Source organism: Trematomus bernacchii, unplaced genomic scaffold (genome assembly GCF_902827165.1).
Source record: "Trematomus bernacchii unplaced genomic scaffold, fTreBer1.1, whole genome shotgun sequence".
Classification (NCBI taxonomy): Eukaryota; Metazoa; Chordata; class Actinopteri; order Perciformes; family Nototheniidae; genus Trematomus; species Trematomus bernacchii.
Window position 1 is genome coordinate 93,003 of NW_022987880.1, and position 19,330 is coordinate 112,332.

Consider the following 19,330-nt stretch of genomic DNA (forward strand, 5'->3'; position numbering starts at 1 on the left):
TTGTTGCATGTGCAAAAGTTTGTTGAGACACAGTTTCGTGAAAAGCCCTGGGCTGCCGGGCTTAACAGGTTAAATGATAAATGACTAAGTTTTGATCATTTAAAATAAAACATGAAGCTCAGAAACAGACTTTCTATATTTACCCTCTGAAAGGAGAACAGGAAGCAGCGTCAGTGACAGGACTTTTATTTTGAAGGTCAGAGCTGATAAAGTGCCGTCAGTAACTTTACATATTCAGATTAAATCCCTTTAAACACAACTACACACAGAGCCTCTAATGCCAGCCAATGAGAGGAGGGATACACAAAGGGAGCCAATGAGAGAGCGGGGTTGTAAGCTGGGAGCCAATGAGAAACAGGAATGTAAGGTGGCAGCCAATAAGAGACTGGAGGATACACAGAGGGAGCCAATGAGAGAAGAGGACTAAACGTGGGAGCCAATGAGACTGGAGTTGTAGACAGAGGGAGCCAATGAGGAGGAATGTTTGCAGTGAGCCAATGAGAGAGGAGGAGTCCACAGAGGGAGGGGATTCTACAATGAAAGCCAATGGGAGAGCAGGGTTGAACGCTGGCAGCCAATGGGAGAGCAGGGCTCAGTTGAAGTTCTTCTTCAGGAAGTTCATGAGCCCGTTGGTGGAGGAGTCGTGCGTCGTCACGGCTACGGCGTCCTGCAGCTCCGGCTCGATCTGCTTCGCCAGCTGCTTCCCGAGCTCCACGCTGAACACAACAAGAGAAACAACGATAATAACAACGTCAACAAAATATCACCTTTTTCATTTCCACTTCATCACATCTTCAGCAGCAGCACCTGCAGCATTTAGACAACGTTCAGCAACGTTCAGCATTTAGACAACGTTCAGCAACGTTCAGCATTTAGACAACGTTCAGCATTTAGACAATGTTCAGCAACGTTCAGCCTTTAGACAACGTTCAGCAACGTTCAGCATTTAGACAACGTTCAGCAACGTTCAGCCTTTAGACAACGTTCAGCAACGTTCAGCATTTAGACAACGTTCAGCATTTAGACAACGTTCAGCAACGTTCAGCATTTAGACAACGTTCAGCATTTAGACAACGTTCAGCATTTAGACAACGTTCAGCAACGTTCAGCATTTAGACAACGTTCAGCAACGTTAAGCATTTAGACAACGTTCAGCATTTAGACAACGTTCAGCAACGTTCAGCATTTAGACAACGTTCAGCAACGTTCAGCATTTAGACAACGTTCAGCAACGTTCAGCATTTAGACAACGTTCAGCATTTAGACAACGTTCAGCAACGTTCAGCATTTAGACAACGTTCAGCATTTAGACAACGTTCAGCATTTAGACAACGTTCAGCAACGTTCAGCATTTAGACAACGTTCAGCAACTTCAGGAAAAATGCGCCGTTTTTACCCAAAAAAGAAAAAAAGTTGACCAAAAAATTTCCGTCAACAATGAAAGTTGACCTAAAACAAAGTTGAAGAAAGAAATATTGACCAAAACAAAAGTTGGCTAAAAAGAATGTGTCTAATAAAAAATGTTGGCAAAAAACGTGTTTCTCTTCGTCTCATTCTTAGCAGTCAGAGAGCTTTTGGTTTCAGAGGATAGATTTAGAGATAGGCCCGGTTTGGCCTGGTTTTGTCTCCTCCTCACTTAAAGAACATTAGTTGGCAGTATTCTTTGTTTCAAAGTAATAAACTGTTTAACTAACGTTCACCCCGACTCCTCGGTTACTGCTGGCTGTGTCCCCAGGTCCTCTAATGGCGCGTTTCCACTGCAGCGCGGAGCACGGTTTAAGAGGGCTGTGACGTCAGCGGCCCGTCTTTGGTTGCGTTTCCACTTGGCCTAGTACCGGCCGGCGGGTCCTAATTCACAGTTTTCCTGGCCTCATAAAATCGTGGTTCTAGGGCCAGAGACAACGAGGCTGAGTCGGGCTGAGTATGCTAAACTAGAGAGAGCATCGCTGGCAAGGGGGCTACAACTACAACAAGATGGACATATTTGACCGTGATTTAATTGTAATACACGTTTCAAAATGATGCCGAAGTAACAACATACTGATACCGGTTAGTAAAAACCATGAATTAATGCTTTGTCAAGTCTGCAGACAGACGGCAGGCGAAACACCTTTTAAAATGCGTGTTTTCTGAATGGAGATTGGCTAAGCTAACGCAGTATATGCTCCGACCGTCCACACTCACAACAACAGCCTATACAGACATAAATAAAGCAGCGACTGTATTCACCATGACACAGGCAGTCTGTGGTTTGTACTTGATTAACTTTTGTCTAGTTTCTGAACAGATATGAGGAGCTGTGAGCTCTGAGTGCTAACAGCTAACGGCTGTGTTGTTTTTCTGGGGTTCTCATTGAAGATGACGTCACCGCTCCGCCTACACTGCGTTACTATAGATACTACCCCAGTTCCTAAACTGTAATGGAAATGCACCATAAAGTGAGCCAGTCCTAACGAGGCCTAGCCATACCGAGCGGGGCCGAGCGAGGCCGTGTAGTGGAAACGCGCCATTTGTGGGACCTAACACCCCGACTCCTCGGTTACTGCTGGCTGTGTCCCCAGGTCCTCTTAGTGGGACGTAACACGACCAAATCATGACTCTTATGGCGCAGTTCCACTGCAGCGCGGAGCTCGCTTTAAGCGTGCCGTGCCGTGTCGTGCCGTCCCCTTTTTTGGTTGTGCTTCCACTAGGCCAATTACCGGCGCGGCACGGCGCGGGGCCACTTTTTCACCTCTTTTCTGGCCCTAGAAAATTGTGGTTCTATCGGGGCCAACAAACAGGGCTGAGTCGGGCTGAGTATGCTAAACTAGAGAGAGGAGCGCTGGCAAGGGGGCTAGAACTACAACAAGATGGACATATTTGACCGTGATTTAATTGTAATACACGTTTCAAAATGATGCCGAAGTAACAACATACTGATACCGGTTAGTAAAAACCATGAATTAATGCTTTGACAAGTCTGCAGACAGACGGCAGGCGACAAACCTTTTAAAATTCGTGTTTTTCTAGATGGAGATTGGCTAAGCTAACGCAGTATATGCCCCGACCGTCCACACTCACAACAACGGCCTATACAGACATAAATAAACCTGCGACTGTATTCGCCATGACACAGGCAGTCTGTGGTTTGTACTTGTTTAACTTTTGTCGAGTTTCTGAACAGATATGAGGAGCTGTGAGCTCTGAGTGCTAACAGCTAACGGTTGTGTTGTGTTTCTGGATTTCTCATTGAAGATGACGTCACGGCTCCGCCTACACTGCGTTACTATAGTAACTACCCCAGTTCCTAAACTGTAATGGAAGCGCAGCATGAAGTGAGTCGGCCCTGTTAAGGCCCAACGCGGCCAAGCCGTACCGAGCCGTACCGAGTGTGGCCGAGGCCGACCGTGTAGTGGAAATGCGCCATTAGTTACCTGTTATATCTCCACAGGGTGAGAGGATGCTGCTGCATGGGTTTTTATATACATTTATATCATATATTTATGTTAATCTGAGTCTCACCCCCACTGGTCGTAGCTGTTGATGTCCCAGATCACGCCCTGCACGAAGATCTTGTGCTCGTACATCGCTGGACAAAAGAGATCACAGCAGATTATAAAGTGTATTAAATCAAACACTCATTATTAATGATCTATCCGGCTCTTCAGAGGATCTCTTTATAGAATCACAACACATTAGTTTCTGTAGGTTAATATGAAGGATCCTTCAGGTTGGTGTTCTGCTCAACATGATAACATGTATTATTGTTGTTATGATGATTCTGACTCGTCCTCACCGATCAGCGCTCCCAGGATGAACGGGCTCAGCTTCTTGAAGACGATGGAGTTGCTCGGCTTGTTTCCCTCGAAAACCTTCAGAACAAACACAGAACATCTGAATGAACCTTCAGAACAAACAGAACATCTGAATGAACCTTCAGAACAAACAGAACATCTGAATGAACCTTCAGAACAAACAGAACATCTGAATGAACCTTCAGAACAAAAACAGAACATCTGAATGAACCTTCAGAACAAACAGAACATCTGAATGAACCTTCAGAACAAAAACAGAACATCTGAATGAACCTTCAGAACAAACAGAACATCTGAATGAACCTTCAGAACAAACAGAACATCTGAATGAACCTTCAGAACAAACAGAACATCTGAATGAACCTTCAGAACAAAAACAGAACATCTGAATGAACCTTCAGAACAAAAACAGAACATCTGAATGAACCTTCAGAACAAACAGAACATCTGAATGAACCTTCAGAACAAACACAGAACATCTGAATGAACCTTCAGAACAAACAGAACATCTGAATGAACCTTCAGAACAAACAGAACATCTGAATGAACCTTCAGAACAAACAGAACATCTGAATGAACCTTCAGAACAAACAGAACATCTGAATGAACCTTCAGAACAAACAGAACATCTGAATGAACCTTCAGAACAAACAGAACATCTGAATGAACCTTCAGAACAAACAGAACATCTGAATGAACCTTCAGAACAAAACAGAACATCTGAATGAACCTTCAGAACAAAAACAGAACATCTGAATGAACCTTCAGAACAAAAACAGAACATCTGAATGAACCTTCAGAACAAAAACAGAACATCTGAATGAACCTTCAGAACAAACAAAACATCTGAATGAACCTTCAGAACAAACAGAACATCTGAATGAACCTTCAGAACAAAAACAGAACATCTGAATGAACCTTCAGAACAAACACAGAACATCTGAATGAACCTTCAGAACAAACACAGAACATCTGAATGAACCTTCAGAACAAACAGAACATCTGAATGAACCTTCAGAACAAAAACAGAACATCTGAATGAACCTTCAGAACAAACAGAACATCTGAATGAACCTTCAGAACAAACACAGAACATCTGAATGAACCTTCAGAACAAACAGAACATCTGAATGAACCTTCAGAACAAACACAGAACATCTGAATGAACCTTCAGAACAAACAGAACATCTGAATGAACCTTCAGAACAAACAGAACATCCGAATGAACCTTCAGAACAAAAACAGAACATCTGAATGAACCTTCAGAACAAAAATAGAACATCTGAATGAACCTTCAGAACAAACACAGAACATCTGAATGAACCTTCAGAACAAACAAAACATCTGAATGAACCTTCAGAACAAACAGAACATCCGAATGAACCTTCAGAACAAACAGAACATCCGAATGAACCTTCAGAACAAACAGAACATCCGAATGAACCTTCAGAACAAAAACAGAACATCTGAATGAACCTTCAGAACAAAAACAGAACATCTGAATGAACCTTCAGAACAAACAGAACATCTGAATGAACCTTCAGAACAAACAGAACATCTGAATGAACCTTCAGAACAAACAAAACATCTGAATGAACCTTCAGAACAAACACAGAACATCTGAATGAACCTTCAGAACAAACGGAACATCTGAATGAACCTTCAGAACAAACAGAACATCTGAATGAACCTTCAGAACAAACACAGAACATCTGAATGAACCTTCAGAACAAACACAGAACATCTGAATGAACCTTCAGAACAAACAGAACATCTGAATGAACCTTCAGAACAAACAGAACATCTGACTGAACCTTCAGAACAAACAGAACATCTGAATGAACCTTCAGAACAAAAACAGAACATCTGAATGAACCTTCAGAACAAACACAGAACATCTGAATGAACCTTCAGAACATCTGAATGAACCTTCAGAACAAACAGAACATCTGACTGAACCTTCAGAACAAACAGAACATCTGAATGAACCTTCAGAACAAAAACAGAACATCTGAATGAACCTTCAGAACAAACAGAACATCTGAATGAACCTTCAGAACAAACAGAACATCTGAATGAACCTTCAGAACAAACACAGAACATCTGAATGAACCTTCAGAACAAACAGAACATCTGAATGAACCTTCAGAACATCTGAATGAACCTTCAGAACAAACAGAACATCTGAATGAACCTTCAGAACATCTGAATGAACCTTCAGAACAAACAGAACATCTGAATGAACCTTCAGAACAACATAACATCTAATGAACCTTCAGAACATCTGAATGAACCTTCAGAACACTCTGACTGAACCTTCAGAACAAACAGAACATCTGAATGAACCTTCAGAACAAAACAGAACATCTGAATGAACCTTCAGAACAAACAGAACATCTGAATGAACCTTCAGAACATCTGAATGAACCTTCAGAACAAACAGAACATCTGAATGAACCTTCAGAACAAACAGAACATCTGAATGAACCTTCAGAACAAACACAGAACATCTGAATGAACCTTCAGAACAAACACAGAACATCTGAATGAACCTTCAGAACAAACAGAACATCTGAATGAACCTTCAGAACAAACAGAACATCTGAATGAACCTTCAGAACAAACAGAACATCTGAATGAACCTTCAGAACATCTGAATGAACCTTCAGAACAAACAGAACATCTGACTGAACCTTCAGAACCTTCAGAACAACAGAACATCCTGAATGAACCTTCAGAACAAACAGAACATCTGAATGAACCTTCAGAACAAACACAGAACATCTGAATGAACCTTCAGAACAAACACAGAACATCTGAATGAACCTTCAGAACAAACAGAACATCTGAATGAACCTTCAGAACAAACCAGAACATCTGAATGAACCTTCAGAACAACACAGAACATCTGAATGAACCTTCAGAACAAAACAGAACATCTGAATGAACCTTCAGAACAAAACAGAACATCTGAATGAACCTTCAGAACAAAACAGAACATCTGACTGAACCTTCAGAACAAAACAGAAACATCCGAATGAACCTTCAGAACAAACAGAACATCTGAATGAACCTTCAGAACAAACGAACATCTGAATGAACCTTCAGAACAAACGGAACATCTGAATGAACTTCAGAACAAACAGAAACATCTGAATGAACCTTCAGAACAAACAGAACATCTGAATGAACCTTCAGAACAAACAGAACATCTGAATGAACCTTCAGAACAAACAGAACATCTGAATGAACCTTCAGAACAAACAGAACATCGACTGAACACTCAGAACAAACAGAACATCTGAAATGAACCTTCAGAACATGAATGAACCATGCAACCTTCATGAACATGATACCTCGAACATTTCTGAATGAACCTTCAGAACAAACAGAACATCTGAATGAACCTTCAGAACAAACAGAACATCTGAATGAACCTTCAGAACAAACACAGAACATCTGAATGAACCTTCAGAACAAAAACAGAACATCTGAATGAACCTTCAGAACAAACACAGAACATCCGAATGAACCTTCAGAACAAACAGAACATCTGAATGAACCTTCAGAACAAACAGAACATCTGAATGAACCTTCAGAACATCTGAATGAACCGAATGAACCTTCAGAACAAAAACAGAACATCTGAATGAACCTTCAGAACATCTGAATGAACCTTCAGAACAAACAGAACATCTGAATGAACCTTCAGAACAAACACAGAACATCTGAATGAACCTTCAGAACAAACAGAACATCTGAATGAACCTTCAGAACAAACAGAACATCTGAATGAACCTTCAGAACAAACACAGAACATCTGAATGAACCTTCAGAACAAACAGAACATCTGAATGAACCTTCAGAACAAACAGAACATCTGAATGAACCTTCAGAACAAAAACAGAACATCCGAATGAACCTTCAGAACAAAAACAGAACATCCGAATGAACCTTCAGAACAAAAACAGAACATCCGAATGAACCTTCAGAACAAAAACAGAACATCTGAATGAACCTTCAGAACAAACGGAACATCTGAATGAACCTTCAGAACAAACGGAACATCTGAATGAACCTTCAGAACAAACGGAACATCTGAATGAACCTTCAGAACAAACGGAACATCTGAATGAACCTTCAGAACATCTGAATGAACCTTCAGAACAAACAGAACATCTGAATGAACCTTCAGAACAAACAGAACATCTGAATGAACCTTCAGAACAAACAGAACATCTGAATGAACCTTCAGAACAAACACAGAACATCTGAATGAACCTTCAGAACAAACACAGAACATCTGAATGAACCTTCAGAACAAACAGAACATCTGACTGAACCTTCAGAACAAACAGAACATCTGAATGAACCTTCAGAACAAACACAGAACATCTGAATGAACCTTCAGAACAAACAGAACATCTGAATGAACCTTCAGAAACTCATTGGGCTCCTTCCAAGAAGAAGGGATCTCTAAACTGTACACATAACTAACTGTTAACATAACTAACTATTAACATAACTAACTAACTAACTGTTAACATAACTAACTATCTAACTGTTAACATAACATAACTAACTGTCAACATAACTAACTGTTAACATAACTAACTATTAACATAACTATTAACATAACTAACTGTACACATAACTAACTGTTAACATAACATAACTATTAACATAACTAACTGTACACATAACTAACTGTACACATAACTAACTGTACACATAACTAACTGTTAACATAACTAACTAACTAACTGTTAACATAACTAACTGTACACATAACTAACTGAAACGAAAAACACGATATTGCTATAACTCCTATGAAGATGCTAAAAAACTGGTAAAACCAACAGTCCAGCCCTGAAGACATCTACATGTCAATTTTGAGATTTCGTTAAATGCCGTTGCCGTAGCGACAGATCCTTCACCATGAAACACGATGTTGTAACTTGTGAAAATGCTCCAAACGGCCCAAAACTTCACATGTTTGATAACGATAGAGACTTCAAGACATCTAGGCCTATCATGGGGTTTCATCATAAGCTTTATTTATATATATATATATATATATATATATATATATATATATATATATATATATATATATATATATATATATATATATATATATATATATATATATATATATATATATATATATATATATATGAGACATGTAATGACCTTGTGAGGCAGCAGCTTGCTCAGAGCCTCTCCTTTAACTCCCGCCTCCTGAAGCTCCTTCTGCGCCTCCTCTGTCGTCTTCCCCTTCATCAGAGCCTCCGTCTGAGCCAGGAAGTTAGCTGCTAGGATCTACAGACAGGAAATACAGACACACAATGTCAATAAAGCTTATAGAATTTGAGTGACATGCAGAGGGGGCGTCACCTTGTGGTGCAGGTTGTCTCTGATTGGATGCTGAGACTGAGCAGGCATGAGGAAGTCAGCGGGAATCAGACGAGTTCCTGCAGGAGAGAGAGAGGAGTTACTAGTGTGTGTGTGTCTGTGTGTGTCTGTGTGTGTGTCTGTCAGTGTACCTTGGTGAATCAGCTGGTAGAAGGCGTGCTGTCCGTTGGTCCCCGGCTCTCCCCACACGATGGGCCCGGTGTGGTAGTCGACACGGGCGCCATCTTTGGTGATGTACTTCCCATTAGACTCCATGTCACCCTACACACACACACACACACGTCAGTTCTGCTCGTTAAGCACATTCTACCCCTCGTTACTCTCGCTCGTTAGACTGTGTCTGTTCATCAAGGCTGAGAACCCACAGAGCTATAGAAACGCATCAGGAAGAAGCAGCAGTTACATCAACATGATGGCTTTGGCTTCTGTAGCTGTGTGGTGGCTGTGTGGTGGTTGTGTAGTGGTTGTAGGGATGGGTATCGTTAAGGTTTTAACGGTACTAATATTATCGATACCGCTTATCGGTCTGGTCTTTTAACGGTACTCTTATCGGTTCTTTTGGAGAGAAAAATTAGGTAAACTAACTATATGTTGTATGTCAGGGACGACGGATGGAAATTAGCTCAAAGCTAAAATCCGGCATATTTACACTTGAAGCATTATTTGTCTAAAGTGTTCATTAATGTGCATTGTTCCTATTCAAATAAACGATTAAATGAAAATAAACAAATTGTGAACAAAACTAACATTGCTTTTTATTTAAATACATAATATTTCACATCAACAGAAACAACGTTTTAACAAACCGTATGGAATAATGTGATGACAGAACTGTAAACAGAATAGCTGAAACTTTAACAAACTAAATAACTCAGTTCCCTCTAATCATTAACCCATGTTTGTATCATTGAGTTAGCTCCGTGTGTTGCTGCTAGCATACATAACACCTGACGTGGAAACGTTACTCGTGGACGGGGCTACAGAGCTACTAGAGAGACAGTCGGACCCGGTGCATTTCTCCGTCTGAATGTGGAGCACTTTTGATAAATGTTTAGACAGATTGCTCGTGTTACCGCCCTGACATGCTAAACTCTTATTGCACTTTAGTCTCTCTCTCTCTGTTGTGTAGTAGTTGTGTAGTAGTTGTGTAGTAGCTGTGTAGTAGTTGTATAGTAGCTGTATAGTAGTTGTGTAGTAGCTGTGTAGTAGCTGTATAGTAGTTGTATAGTAGTTGTATAGTAGTTGTATAGTAGCTGTATAGTAGTTGTATAGTAGCTGTATAGTAGTTGTATAGTAGTTGTATGGTAGCTGTATAGTAGTTGTATAGTAGCTGTATAGTAGTTGTATAGTAGTTGTATAGTAGCTGTATAGTAGCTGTATAGTAGCTGTATAGTAGCTGTATAGTAGCTGTATAGTAGTTGTGTAGTAGTTGTATAGTAGCTGTATAGTAGTTGTATAGTAGTTGTATAGTAGCTGTATAGTAGTTGTATAGTAGTTGTATAGTAGCTGTATAGTAGTTGTATAGTAGTTGTGTAGTAGCTGTGTAGTAGTTGTATAGTAGCTGTATAGTAGTTGTATAGTAGCTGTATAGTAGTTGTATAGTAGCTGTATAGTAGCTGTATAGTAGCTGTATAGTAGCTGTATAGTAGTTGTGTAGTAGCTGTGTAGTAGTTGTATAGTAGTTGTATAGTAGCTGTATAGTAGTTGTATAGTAGCTGTATAGTAGTTGTGTAGTAGCTGTATAGTAGTTGTATAGTAGTTGTATAGTAGCTGTATAGTAGTTGTATAGTAGTTGTATAGTAGTTGTATAGTAGTTGTATAGTAGCTGTATAGTAGTTGTGTAGTAGCTGTATAGTAGTTGTATAGTAGCTGTGTAGTAGTTGTATAGTAGTTGTATAGTAGCTGTATAGTAGTTGTATAGTAGCTGTATAGTAGTTGTGTAGTAGTTGTATAGTAGTTGTATAGTAGCTGTATAGTAGTTGTATAGTAGCTGTATAGTAGTTGTATAGTAGTTGTATAGTAGCTGTATAGTAGTTGTATAGTAGTTGTATAGTAGCTGTGTAGTAGTTGTATAGTAGTTGTGTAGTAGCTGTGTAGTAGTTGTATAGTAGTTGTATAGTAGCTGTATAGTAGTTGTATAGTAGTTGTATAGTAGCTGTATAGTAGTTGTATAGTAGTTGTATAGTAGCTGTATAGTAGTTGTATAGTAGCTGTATAGTAGTTGTATAGTAGCTGTATAGTAGTTGTATAGTAGCTGTATAGTAGCTGTATAGTAGCTGTATAGTAGTTGTATAGTAGCTGTATAGTAGTTGTATAGTAGCTGTATAGTAGTTGTATAGTAGCTGTGTAGTAGTTGTATAGTAGCTGTATAGTAGGTTGTTATAGTAGTTGTATAGTAGCTGTATAGTAGTTGTATAGTAGTTGTATAGTAGCTGTGTAGTAGTTGTGTAGTAGCTGTGTAGTAGTGTATAGTAGTGTAGTGTATAGTAGTGTATAGTAGTGTAGTGTATAGTAGTGTATAGTAGTTGTGTAGTTAGTTGTATAGTAGCTTGTTTGTAGTAGTTGTATAGTAGCTGTATAGTAGTTGTATAGTAGTTGTATAGTAGCTGTATAGTAGTTGTATAGTAGTTGTGTAGTAGTTGTATAGTAGCTGTATAGTAGTTGTATAGTAGTTGTATAGTAGTTGTATAGTAGCTGTATAGTAGTTGTGTAGTAGCTGTGTAGTAGTTGTGTAGTAGTTGTATAGTAGCTGTGTAGTAGTTGTGTAGTAGTTGTATAGTAGCTGTATAGTAGTTGTGTAGTAGTTGTGTAGTAGTTGTATAGTAGCTGTGTAGTAGCTGTGTAGTAGTTGTATAGTAGCTGTATAGTAGTTGTGTAGTAGTTGTGTAGTAGCTGTATAGTAGTTGTATAGTAGTTGTATAGTAGTTGTGTAGTAGCTGTGTAGTAGCTGTGTAGTAGTTGTATAGTAGCTGTATAGTAGCTGTATAGTAGCTGTATAGTAGTTGTATAGTAGCTGTGTAGTAGCTGTGTAGTAGTTGTATAGTAGCTGTGTAGTAGCTGTATAGTAGCTGTATAGTAGTTGTGTAGTAGTTGTATAGTAGTTGTGTAGTAGCTGTGTAGTAGCTGTGTAGTAGTTGTGTAGTTGTATAGTAGTTGTGTAGTAGCTGTGTAGTAGCTGTGTAGTAGCTGTATAGTAGTTGTGTAGTAGCTGTGTAGTAGCTGTATAGTAGTTGTGTAGTAGCTGTGTAGTAGCTGTGTAGTAGCTGTGTAGTAGCTGTGTAGTAGCTGTGCAGTAGCTGTGCAGTAGTTGTGCAGTAGTTGTGCAGTAGTTGTATAGTAGTTGTGTAGTAGCTGTGTAGTAGTTGTGTAGTAGCTGTATAGTAGTTGTGTAGTAGTTGTATAGTAGCTGTATAGTAGTTGTGTAGTAGCTGTGTAGTAGCTGTGTAGTAGCTGTATAGTAGTTGTGTAGTAGCTGTGTAGTAGCTGTATAGTAGTTGTGTAGTAGCTGTGTAGTAGCTGTGTAGTAGCTGTGTAGTAGCTGTGTAGTAGCTGTGCAGTAGCTGTGCAGTAGTTGTGCAGTAGTTGTGCAGTAGTTGTATAGTAGTTGTGTAGTAGCTGTGTAGTAGTTGTGTAGTAGCTGTGCAGTAGCTGTGTAGTAGCTGTGTAGTAGCTGTGTAGTAGCTGTGTAGTAGTTGTGTAGTAGCTGTGTAGTAGTTGTGTAGTAGCTGTGTAGTAGCTGTGTAGTAGCTGTGCAGTAGCTGTGTAGTAGCTGTGTAGTAGCTGTGTAGTAGCTGTGTAGTAGCTGTGTAGTAGCTGTGCAGTAGCTGTGTAGTAGTTGTGTAGTAGCTGTGCAGTAGCTGTGTAGTAGCTGTGTAGTAGCTGTGCAGTAGCTGTGCAGTAGCTGTGCAGTAGCTGTGCAGTAGCTGTGTAGTAGCTGTGTAGTAGCTGTGTAGTAGCTGTGCAGTAGCTGTGTAGTAGCTGTGCAGTAGCTGTGCAGTAGCTGTGCAGTAGCTGTGCAGTAGCTGTGTAGTAGCTGTGTAGTAGCTGTATAGTAGTTGTATAGTAGCTGTATAGTAGTTGAGTAGTAGCTGTGTAGTAGTTGTGTAGTAGCTGTGTAGTAGCTGTGTAGTAGCTGTGTAGTAGTTGTGTAGTAGTTGAGTAGTAGCTGTGTAGTAGTTGAGTAGTAGCTGTGTAGTAGCTGTGTAGTAGTTGAGTAGTAGCTGTGTAGTAGTTGTGTAGTAGTTGAGTAGTAGCTGTGTAGTAGTTGTGTAGTAGCTGTGTAGTAGCTGTGTAGTAGCTGTGTAGTAGCTGTGTAGTAGCTGTGTAGTAGCTGTGTAGTAGTTGTGTAGTAGTTGTGTAGTAGCTGTGTAGTAGCTGTGTAGTAGTTGTGTAGTAGTTGTGTAGTAGCTGTGTAGTAGTTGTGTAGTAGTTGAGTAGTAGCTGTGTAGTAGTTGAGTAGTAGCTGTGTAGTAGTTGAGTAGTAGCTGTGTAGTAGCTGTGTAGTAGTTGTGTAGTAGCTGTGTAGTAGCTGTGTAGTAGCTGTGTAGTAGCTGTGTAGTAGCTGTGTAGTAGCTGTGTAGTAGTTGTGTAGTAGTTGTGTAGTAGTTGTGTAGTAGCTGTGTAGTAGTTGTATAGTAGCTGTATAGTAGTTGTATAGTAGCTGTATAGTAGTTGAGTAGTAGCTGTGTAGTAGTTGTGTAGTAGCTGTGTAGTAGCTGTGTAGTAGCTGTGTAGTAGTTGTGTAGTAGTTGAGTAGTAGCTGTGTAGTAGTTGAGTAGTAGCTGTGTAGTAGCTGTGTAGTAGTTGAGTAGTAGCTGTGTAGTAGTTGTGTAGTAGTTGAGTAGTAGCTGTGTAGTAGTTGAGTAGTAGCTGTGTAGTAGCTGTGTAGTAGCTGTGTAGTAGTTGTGTAGTAGCTGTGTAGTAGTTGTGTAGTAGTTGTGTAGTAGCTGTGTAGTAGTTGAGTAGTAGCTGTGTAGTAGCTGTGTAGTAGCTGTGTAGTAGCTGTGTAGTAGCTGTGTAGTAGCTGTGTAGTAGCTGTGTAGTAGTTGTGTAGTAGCTGTGTAGTAGCTGTGTAGTAGTTGTGTAGTAGTTGTGTAGTAGCTGTGTAGTAGTTGTGTAGTAGTTGAGTAGTAGCTGTGTAGTAGTTGAGTAGTAGCTGTGTAGTAGTTGAGTAGTAGCTGTGTAGTAGCTGTGTAGTAGCTGTGTAGTAGTTGTGTAGTAGTTGTGTAGTAGCTGTGTAGTAGCTGTGTAGTAGTTGTGTAGTAGTTGTGTAGTAGCTGTGTAGTAGCTGTGTAGTAGTTGTGTAGTAGTTGTGTAGTAGTTGTGTAGTAGTTGTGTAGTAGTTGTGTAGTAGTTGAGTACCTGCTGGAAGTAGGCAGCGAAGCGGTGCATGTACTGGTCGTACGGCAGCATGGCGTGCGTCTCCGCTTTGAAGAAGTTGACGTACCAGACCCCGAGCAGAGCGAGCAGCACCGGGACGTTCTGCTGCAGCGGGGCGGACTGGAAGTGCTGGTCCTACACACACACACACACACACACACTTCTGTATCATATATTTTTGTCATTTTGATAAAATAAATAAAATGTCCTCAAATATAACAGAAACAGAAACATCTAAATATTAAAAAACGTCATTAATAAATATATGTTTCCCTACCATCCAGTGAGCTCCGGAGAGGAGCTGCTCAAAGTTCTCAAACCCTGAAACACACAATAACAATAATAATACTATTAATCATAATAACAAAAACAACAATAAGGGCGTACTAAATAAAGAAACGTACCGATGTGAAGAGCGATGGAGAGACCGATGGCCGACCACAGAGAGTAACGACCTCCCACCCACTGAGGAGACACCAGCGTCAATTAACCAATCAGAGAGCAGCATGACATCACACCAGCGTCAATTAACCAATCAGAGAGCAGCATGACATCACACCAGCGTCAATTAACCACTAAAACAAACTAATAATAAGAGAAGACGTGGTATGAAGCGTCTCTGTGTCTCTAAACATGTTACGTTCTTATTCTGGAACCAGACTCACGTCCCAGAACTCAAACATGTTGGCGGTGTCGATTCCGAAGTCCTTCACCTTGACCTGAAGATGAGAGAGGAAGATTATCAGAAGGAACCCTGATGAGACCCTGAAGGCATCAGAGGAACCCTGAAGGCATCAGAGGAACCCTGATGAGACCCTGAAGGCATCAGAGGAACCCTGATGAGACCCTGAAGGCATCAGAGGAACCATGATGAGACCCTGAAGGCATCAGAGGAACCCTGATGAGACCCTCAAGGCATCAGAGGAACCCTGATGAGACCCTGAAGGCATCAGAGGAACCCTGATGAGACCCTGAAGGCATCAGAGGAACCCTGATGAGACCCTGAAGGCATCAGAGGAACCCTGATGAGACCCTGAAGGCATCAGAGGAACCCTGAAGGCATCAGAGGAACCCTGATGAGAACCCTTATCTTATCTAAAGGAAATTCCCCGGGGCATGGCAAACCTTATATTAACATGTTTTATATAAGAATCATTTACATTATGACATTATTAATGCTAAAGCAGTTTGGATGATATGGTGAAGATAACTTTACTACAGTATAAACACATTAATGCTAGCACAGCAGCTAACGTGCTACACCGTGACTCACGGCGTTGGTGGACAGAGCCACGAAGTGTTTGGCCACCGCAGATTTCTGAGGAGGAAACAAGAGGAACATGAGAACATATCCTGAGAGACCGTCGTCCAATCAGCTGCCAGAGAATCAAATGCACTCACATCTTTGGCTGTCTTCAGGAACCAATCCCTGGCCGACTCTGCGTTAGTGATCGTCTCCTGAGTGGTGAACGTCTGCGGGGAAAAACACACTTTTAGTATCATTGTGTGCGTGTGTGTGTGTGTGTGTATGTATGTCTATGTCTGTGTGTGTCTCTCAGAGTGTGTGTGTGTGTGTGTGTCTCTGTCTCAGTGTCTGTGTGTCTGTGTGTGTCTCTCTCAGTGTGTGTGTGTGTGTATGTCTATGTCTGTGTGTGTTTGTGTCTCTCTCTCTGTGTGTGTGTGTGTGTGTATGTATGTCTATGTCTGTTTGTGTCTCTCTGTGTGTGTGTGTGTGTGTGTGTGTGTGTGTGTGTGTGTGTGTGTGTGTGTGTGTGTGTGTGTGTGTGTGTGTGTGTGTGTGTGTGTGTGTGTGTACCTTGGAGGCGATGATGAACAGTGTTGTCTCAGCGTTCAGTTCTTTGAGGGTCTTCACCATGTGAGTCCCGTCGATGTTAGAGACGAACCAGACTTTGGGACCACCCTCTGAGTAGGGCTTCAGAGCCTCTGTCACCATGAGAGGGCCCTGAACGCACCACATATTAACAGGCGTTACATCACAGGGTCCTGAACGCACCACAACACACAGGCGTTACATCACAGGGCCCTGAACGCACCACAACACACAGGCGTTACATCACAGGGTCCTGAACGCACCACAACACACAGGCGTTACATCACAGGGTCCTGAACGCACCACAACACACAGGCGTTACATCACAGGGCCCTAAACGCACCACAACACACAGGCGTTACATCACAGGGCCCTAAACGCACCACAACACACAGGCGTTACATCAACAGGCACTTTTAATACATCATTAGTGAGACCTCAGAGCGGTGTTGTTTACTCGGAGAAGTAAACATTGAGTCTTAAATCTCGGAGCTTCCCTGAACACAACACACTTCACCCTCAGGTAAAGCTTCTGGTTCTAAATCCTCTCACCAGGTCCGAGCCTCCGATCCCGATGTTCACCACGTCCGTGATGCTCTTCCCGCTGAAGCCTTTCCACTCGCCGCTACGAACTCTCTGCGAACAAAAAACACCGAGGTCACGACCTTTACAACTTCCACTGAAAACGTCATGAAACTCGTACGATTAAAGATACTTAATAATGAAAGATGTCGTACGATTAAAGATACTTAATAATGAAAGATGTCGTACGATTAAAGATACTTAATAATGAAAGATGTCGTACGTGACAGAAGGCCTTCATCTTGTCCAGCACGCGGTTGACCTCCGGCATCACGTCCTTACCATCAACATGGATCGGCGAGTTGGAGCGATTACGAAGAGCGACGTGGAGAACAGCACGACCCTACACACACACACACACACACACACACACACCTCAACATTTAATGGAACATAAAGAATGTTTAAATTGTCAAATGTGTTAAATATAAACATTCAATCTGTGTTCAGTTAACAAACTGCAGAGTCACTGTGTCACAATGCTGTGTGTGTGTGTGTGTGTGTGTGTGTGTGCGCTGATAAGAACTCTTGTGTTTTAATGTTAGATACACACTGGGGGTGTTTCTCAATGTCAAGTAAAGCTGCTTCAGAGCCACTATTTCAAGCATGCTACGTCATCGAGTGCCGCCGAAGTACTGTTCCAATCTCCAGCATACTTGGAAATCTACCGAGCCCGGCGTACTCCGTTTGGAGAAATATGGAGGCTGCACATGAGTAGACTCCGCGGTCTTAAAATCCCCACAATGCTTTGCGCACGGACCAATTTCCCCAAATCTGTGGCGGAAGATGTAAGAGGCGGGGCCTCTCATGACGCACACCTGCACACTTGCTAGCCTGTTCCACTCTTTGTTTTCCAAATGGCAGGAAGTATTCTTGACTCGCTTCTGAAGCAAGATGCTCGGCAGACATGTGCTACCAAGCAAGCGTACTCGACATTGAGAAACACCCTGGGTGTTTTGTATCATTTTGGTCCCTGGAGGCCACCGTAGTTCAGGGACATTTACAGAATAACGTGTTTAAAATCAGTCTTCATGGTGTGTTCAGGGACAATAGGGGGTTTTAAACACGTTCTCAGTCTTCATGGTGTGTTCAGGGACAATAGGGGGTTTTAAACACTTTCTCAGTCTTCATGGTGTGTTCAGGGACAATAGGGGGTTTTAAACACGTTCTCAGTCTTCATGGTGTGTTCAGGGGACCCTCTGTACCTCGGTGAAGTTGATTTTCTCTCCAGAGAACATCTTCTCTCTGGCGTCCTCCACGCCGCGGGACTTCGCCTGAGAACACATCAATATATTAATATATTACAGTACTACATGCAGTACTACATGCAGTACTACATGCAGTACTACATGCAGTACTACATGCAGTATTACATACAGTACTACATACAGTACTACATGCAGTACTACATACAGTATTATATATATAGTACTATATGTACAGTATTATATATAGTACTATATGTACAGTGATAGTATTAGAGTCACACAGGAAGGAGGAAGTTTCCACATTCAGTCTTTCAAAATAAAGTCTTTCTAAATGCAGTGTGGACAGCTTCCTGTGTCTTGTTGCTCAAGGATTCAGGGGGGGGGGGGTAACGTGAAGTGACTGTGATGGAGATAAAGGGGGTGGGGTAACGTGAAGTGACTGTGATGGAGATAAATCAAGTTAAATATGTTTAGAAATATAAAATAAAATAACAAATATTTATAAGAACATAGGAAGTAAAGTGTGTCTGTGTGTAAATAGTACAATGTGTTAAATCTGTGTTCAGTGAACAAACTGCACAGTCACTGTGACACAACACTGTGGGTGTGTGTGTGTGTCTGTGTCTGTGTGTGTGTGTGTGTGTGTGTGTGTCTGTGTGTGTGTGTGTGTGTGTGTGTGTGTGTGTGTGTGTGTGTGTGTGTGTGTGTGTGTGTGTGTGTGTGTGTGTGTAAATAGTAAAATGTGTTAAATCTGTGTTCAGTGAACAAACTGCACAGTCACTGTGACACAACACTGTGGGTGTGTGTGTGTGTCTGTGTGTGTCTGTGTGTGTCTGTGTGTCTGTGTGTGTCTGTGTGTCTGTGTGTGTCTGTGTGTGTCTGTGTGTGTGTGTGTGTGTGTGTGTGTGTGTGTGTCTGTGTGTAAATAGTAAAATGTGTTAAATATGTGTTCAGTGAACAAACTGCACAGTCATTGTGACACAACACTGTGGGTGTGTGTGTGTGTGTGTGTGTGTGTGTGTGTTACCAGGGCGATCAGCATGTCCATCACTTCCTGGTTGATGAGGTTCTTGGAGTAGTCAAGCAGGATCTCTCCGTCGTCCGTCTGCAGCGTCGTGCTG

The 19,330-nt window shown here is 41.4% G+C and overlaps 1 protein-coding gene across 1 annotated transcript in view; it reads right to left on the bottom strand.

Moving 5' to 3' along the window:
• Positions 1-170: 170 nt before the first annotated feature.
• The window catches only part of LOC117469670 (glucose-6-phosphate isomerase-like), a 21,049-nt gene continuing 1,889 nt past the window's right edge, over positions 171-19,330 (bottom strand). Inside the window, exons 2-18 of the mRNA XM_034114133.1 lie at positions 19,237-19,327; positions 18,207-18,275; positions 17,225-17,344; positions 16,972-17,055; positions 16,405-16,551; positions 15,990-16,061; positions 15,862-15,906; positions 15,254-15,307; positions 14,993-15,053; positions 14,866-14,909; positions 14,571-14,723; positions 9,341-9,470; positions 9,192-9,268; positions 8,988-9,116; positions 3,776-3,851; positions 3,502-3,568; positions 171-716 (exon numbers count right to left, since the gene is read on the bottom strand). Coding sequence (XP_033970024.1) covers positions 593-716; positions 3,502-3,568; positions 3,776-3,851; positions 8,988-9,116; positions 9,192-9,268; positions 9,341-9,470; positions 14,571-14,723; positions 14,866-14,909; positions 14,993-15,053; positions 15,254-15,307; positions 15,862-15,906; positions 15,990-16,061; positions 16,405-16,551; positions 16,972-17,055; positions 17,225-17,344; positions 18,207-18,275; positions 19,237-19,327 — 1,543 coding nt within the window. The 3' untranslated portion in view covers positions 171-592. The remainder of the gene's footprint in view (positions 717-3,501; positions 3,569-3,775; positions 3,852-8,987; positions 9,117-9,191; positions 9,269-9,340; positions 9,471-14,570; positions 14,724-14,865; positions 14,910-14,992; positions 15,054-15,253; positions 15,308-15,861; positions 15,907-15,989; positions 16,062-16,404; positions 16,552-16,971; positions 17,056-17,224; positions 17,345-18,206; positions 18,276-19,236; positions 19,328-19,330) is intronic.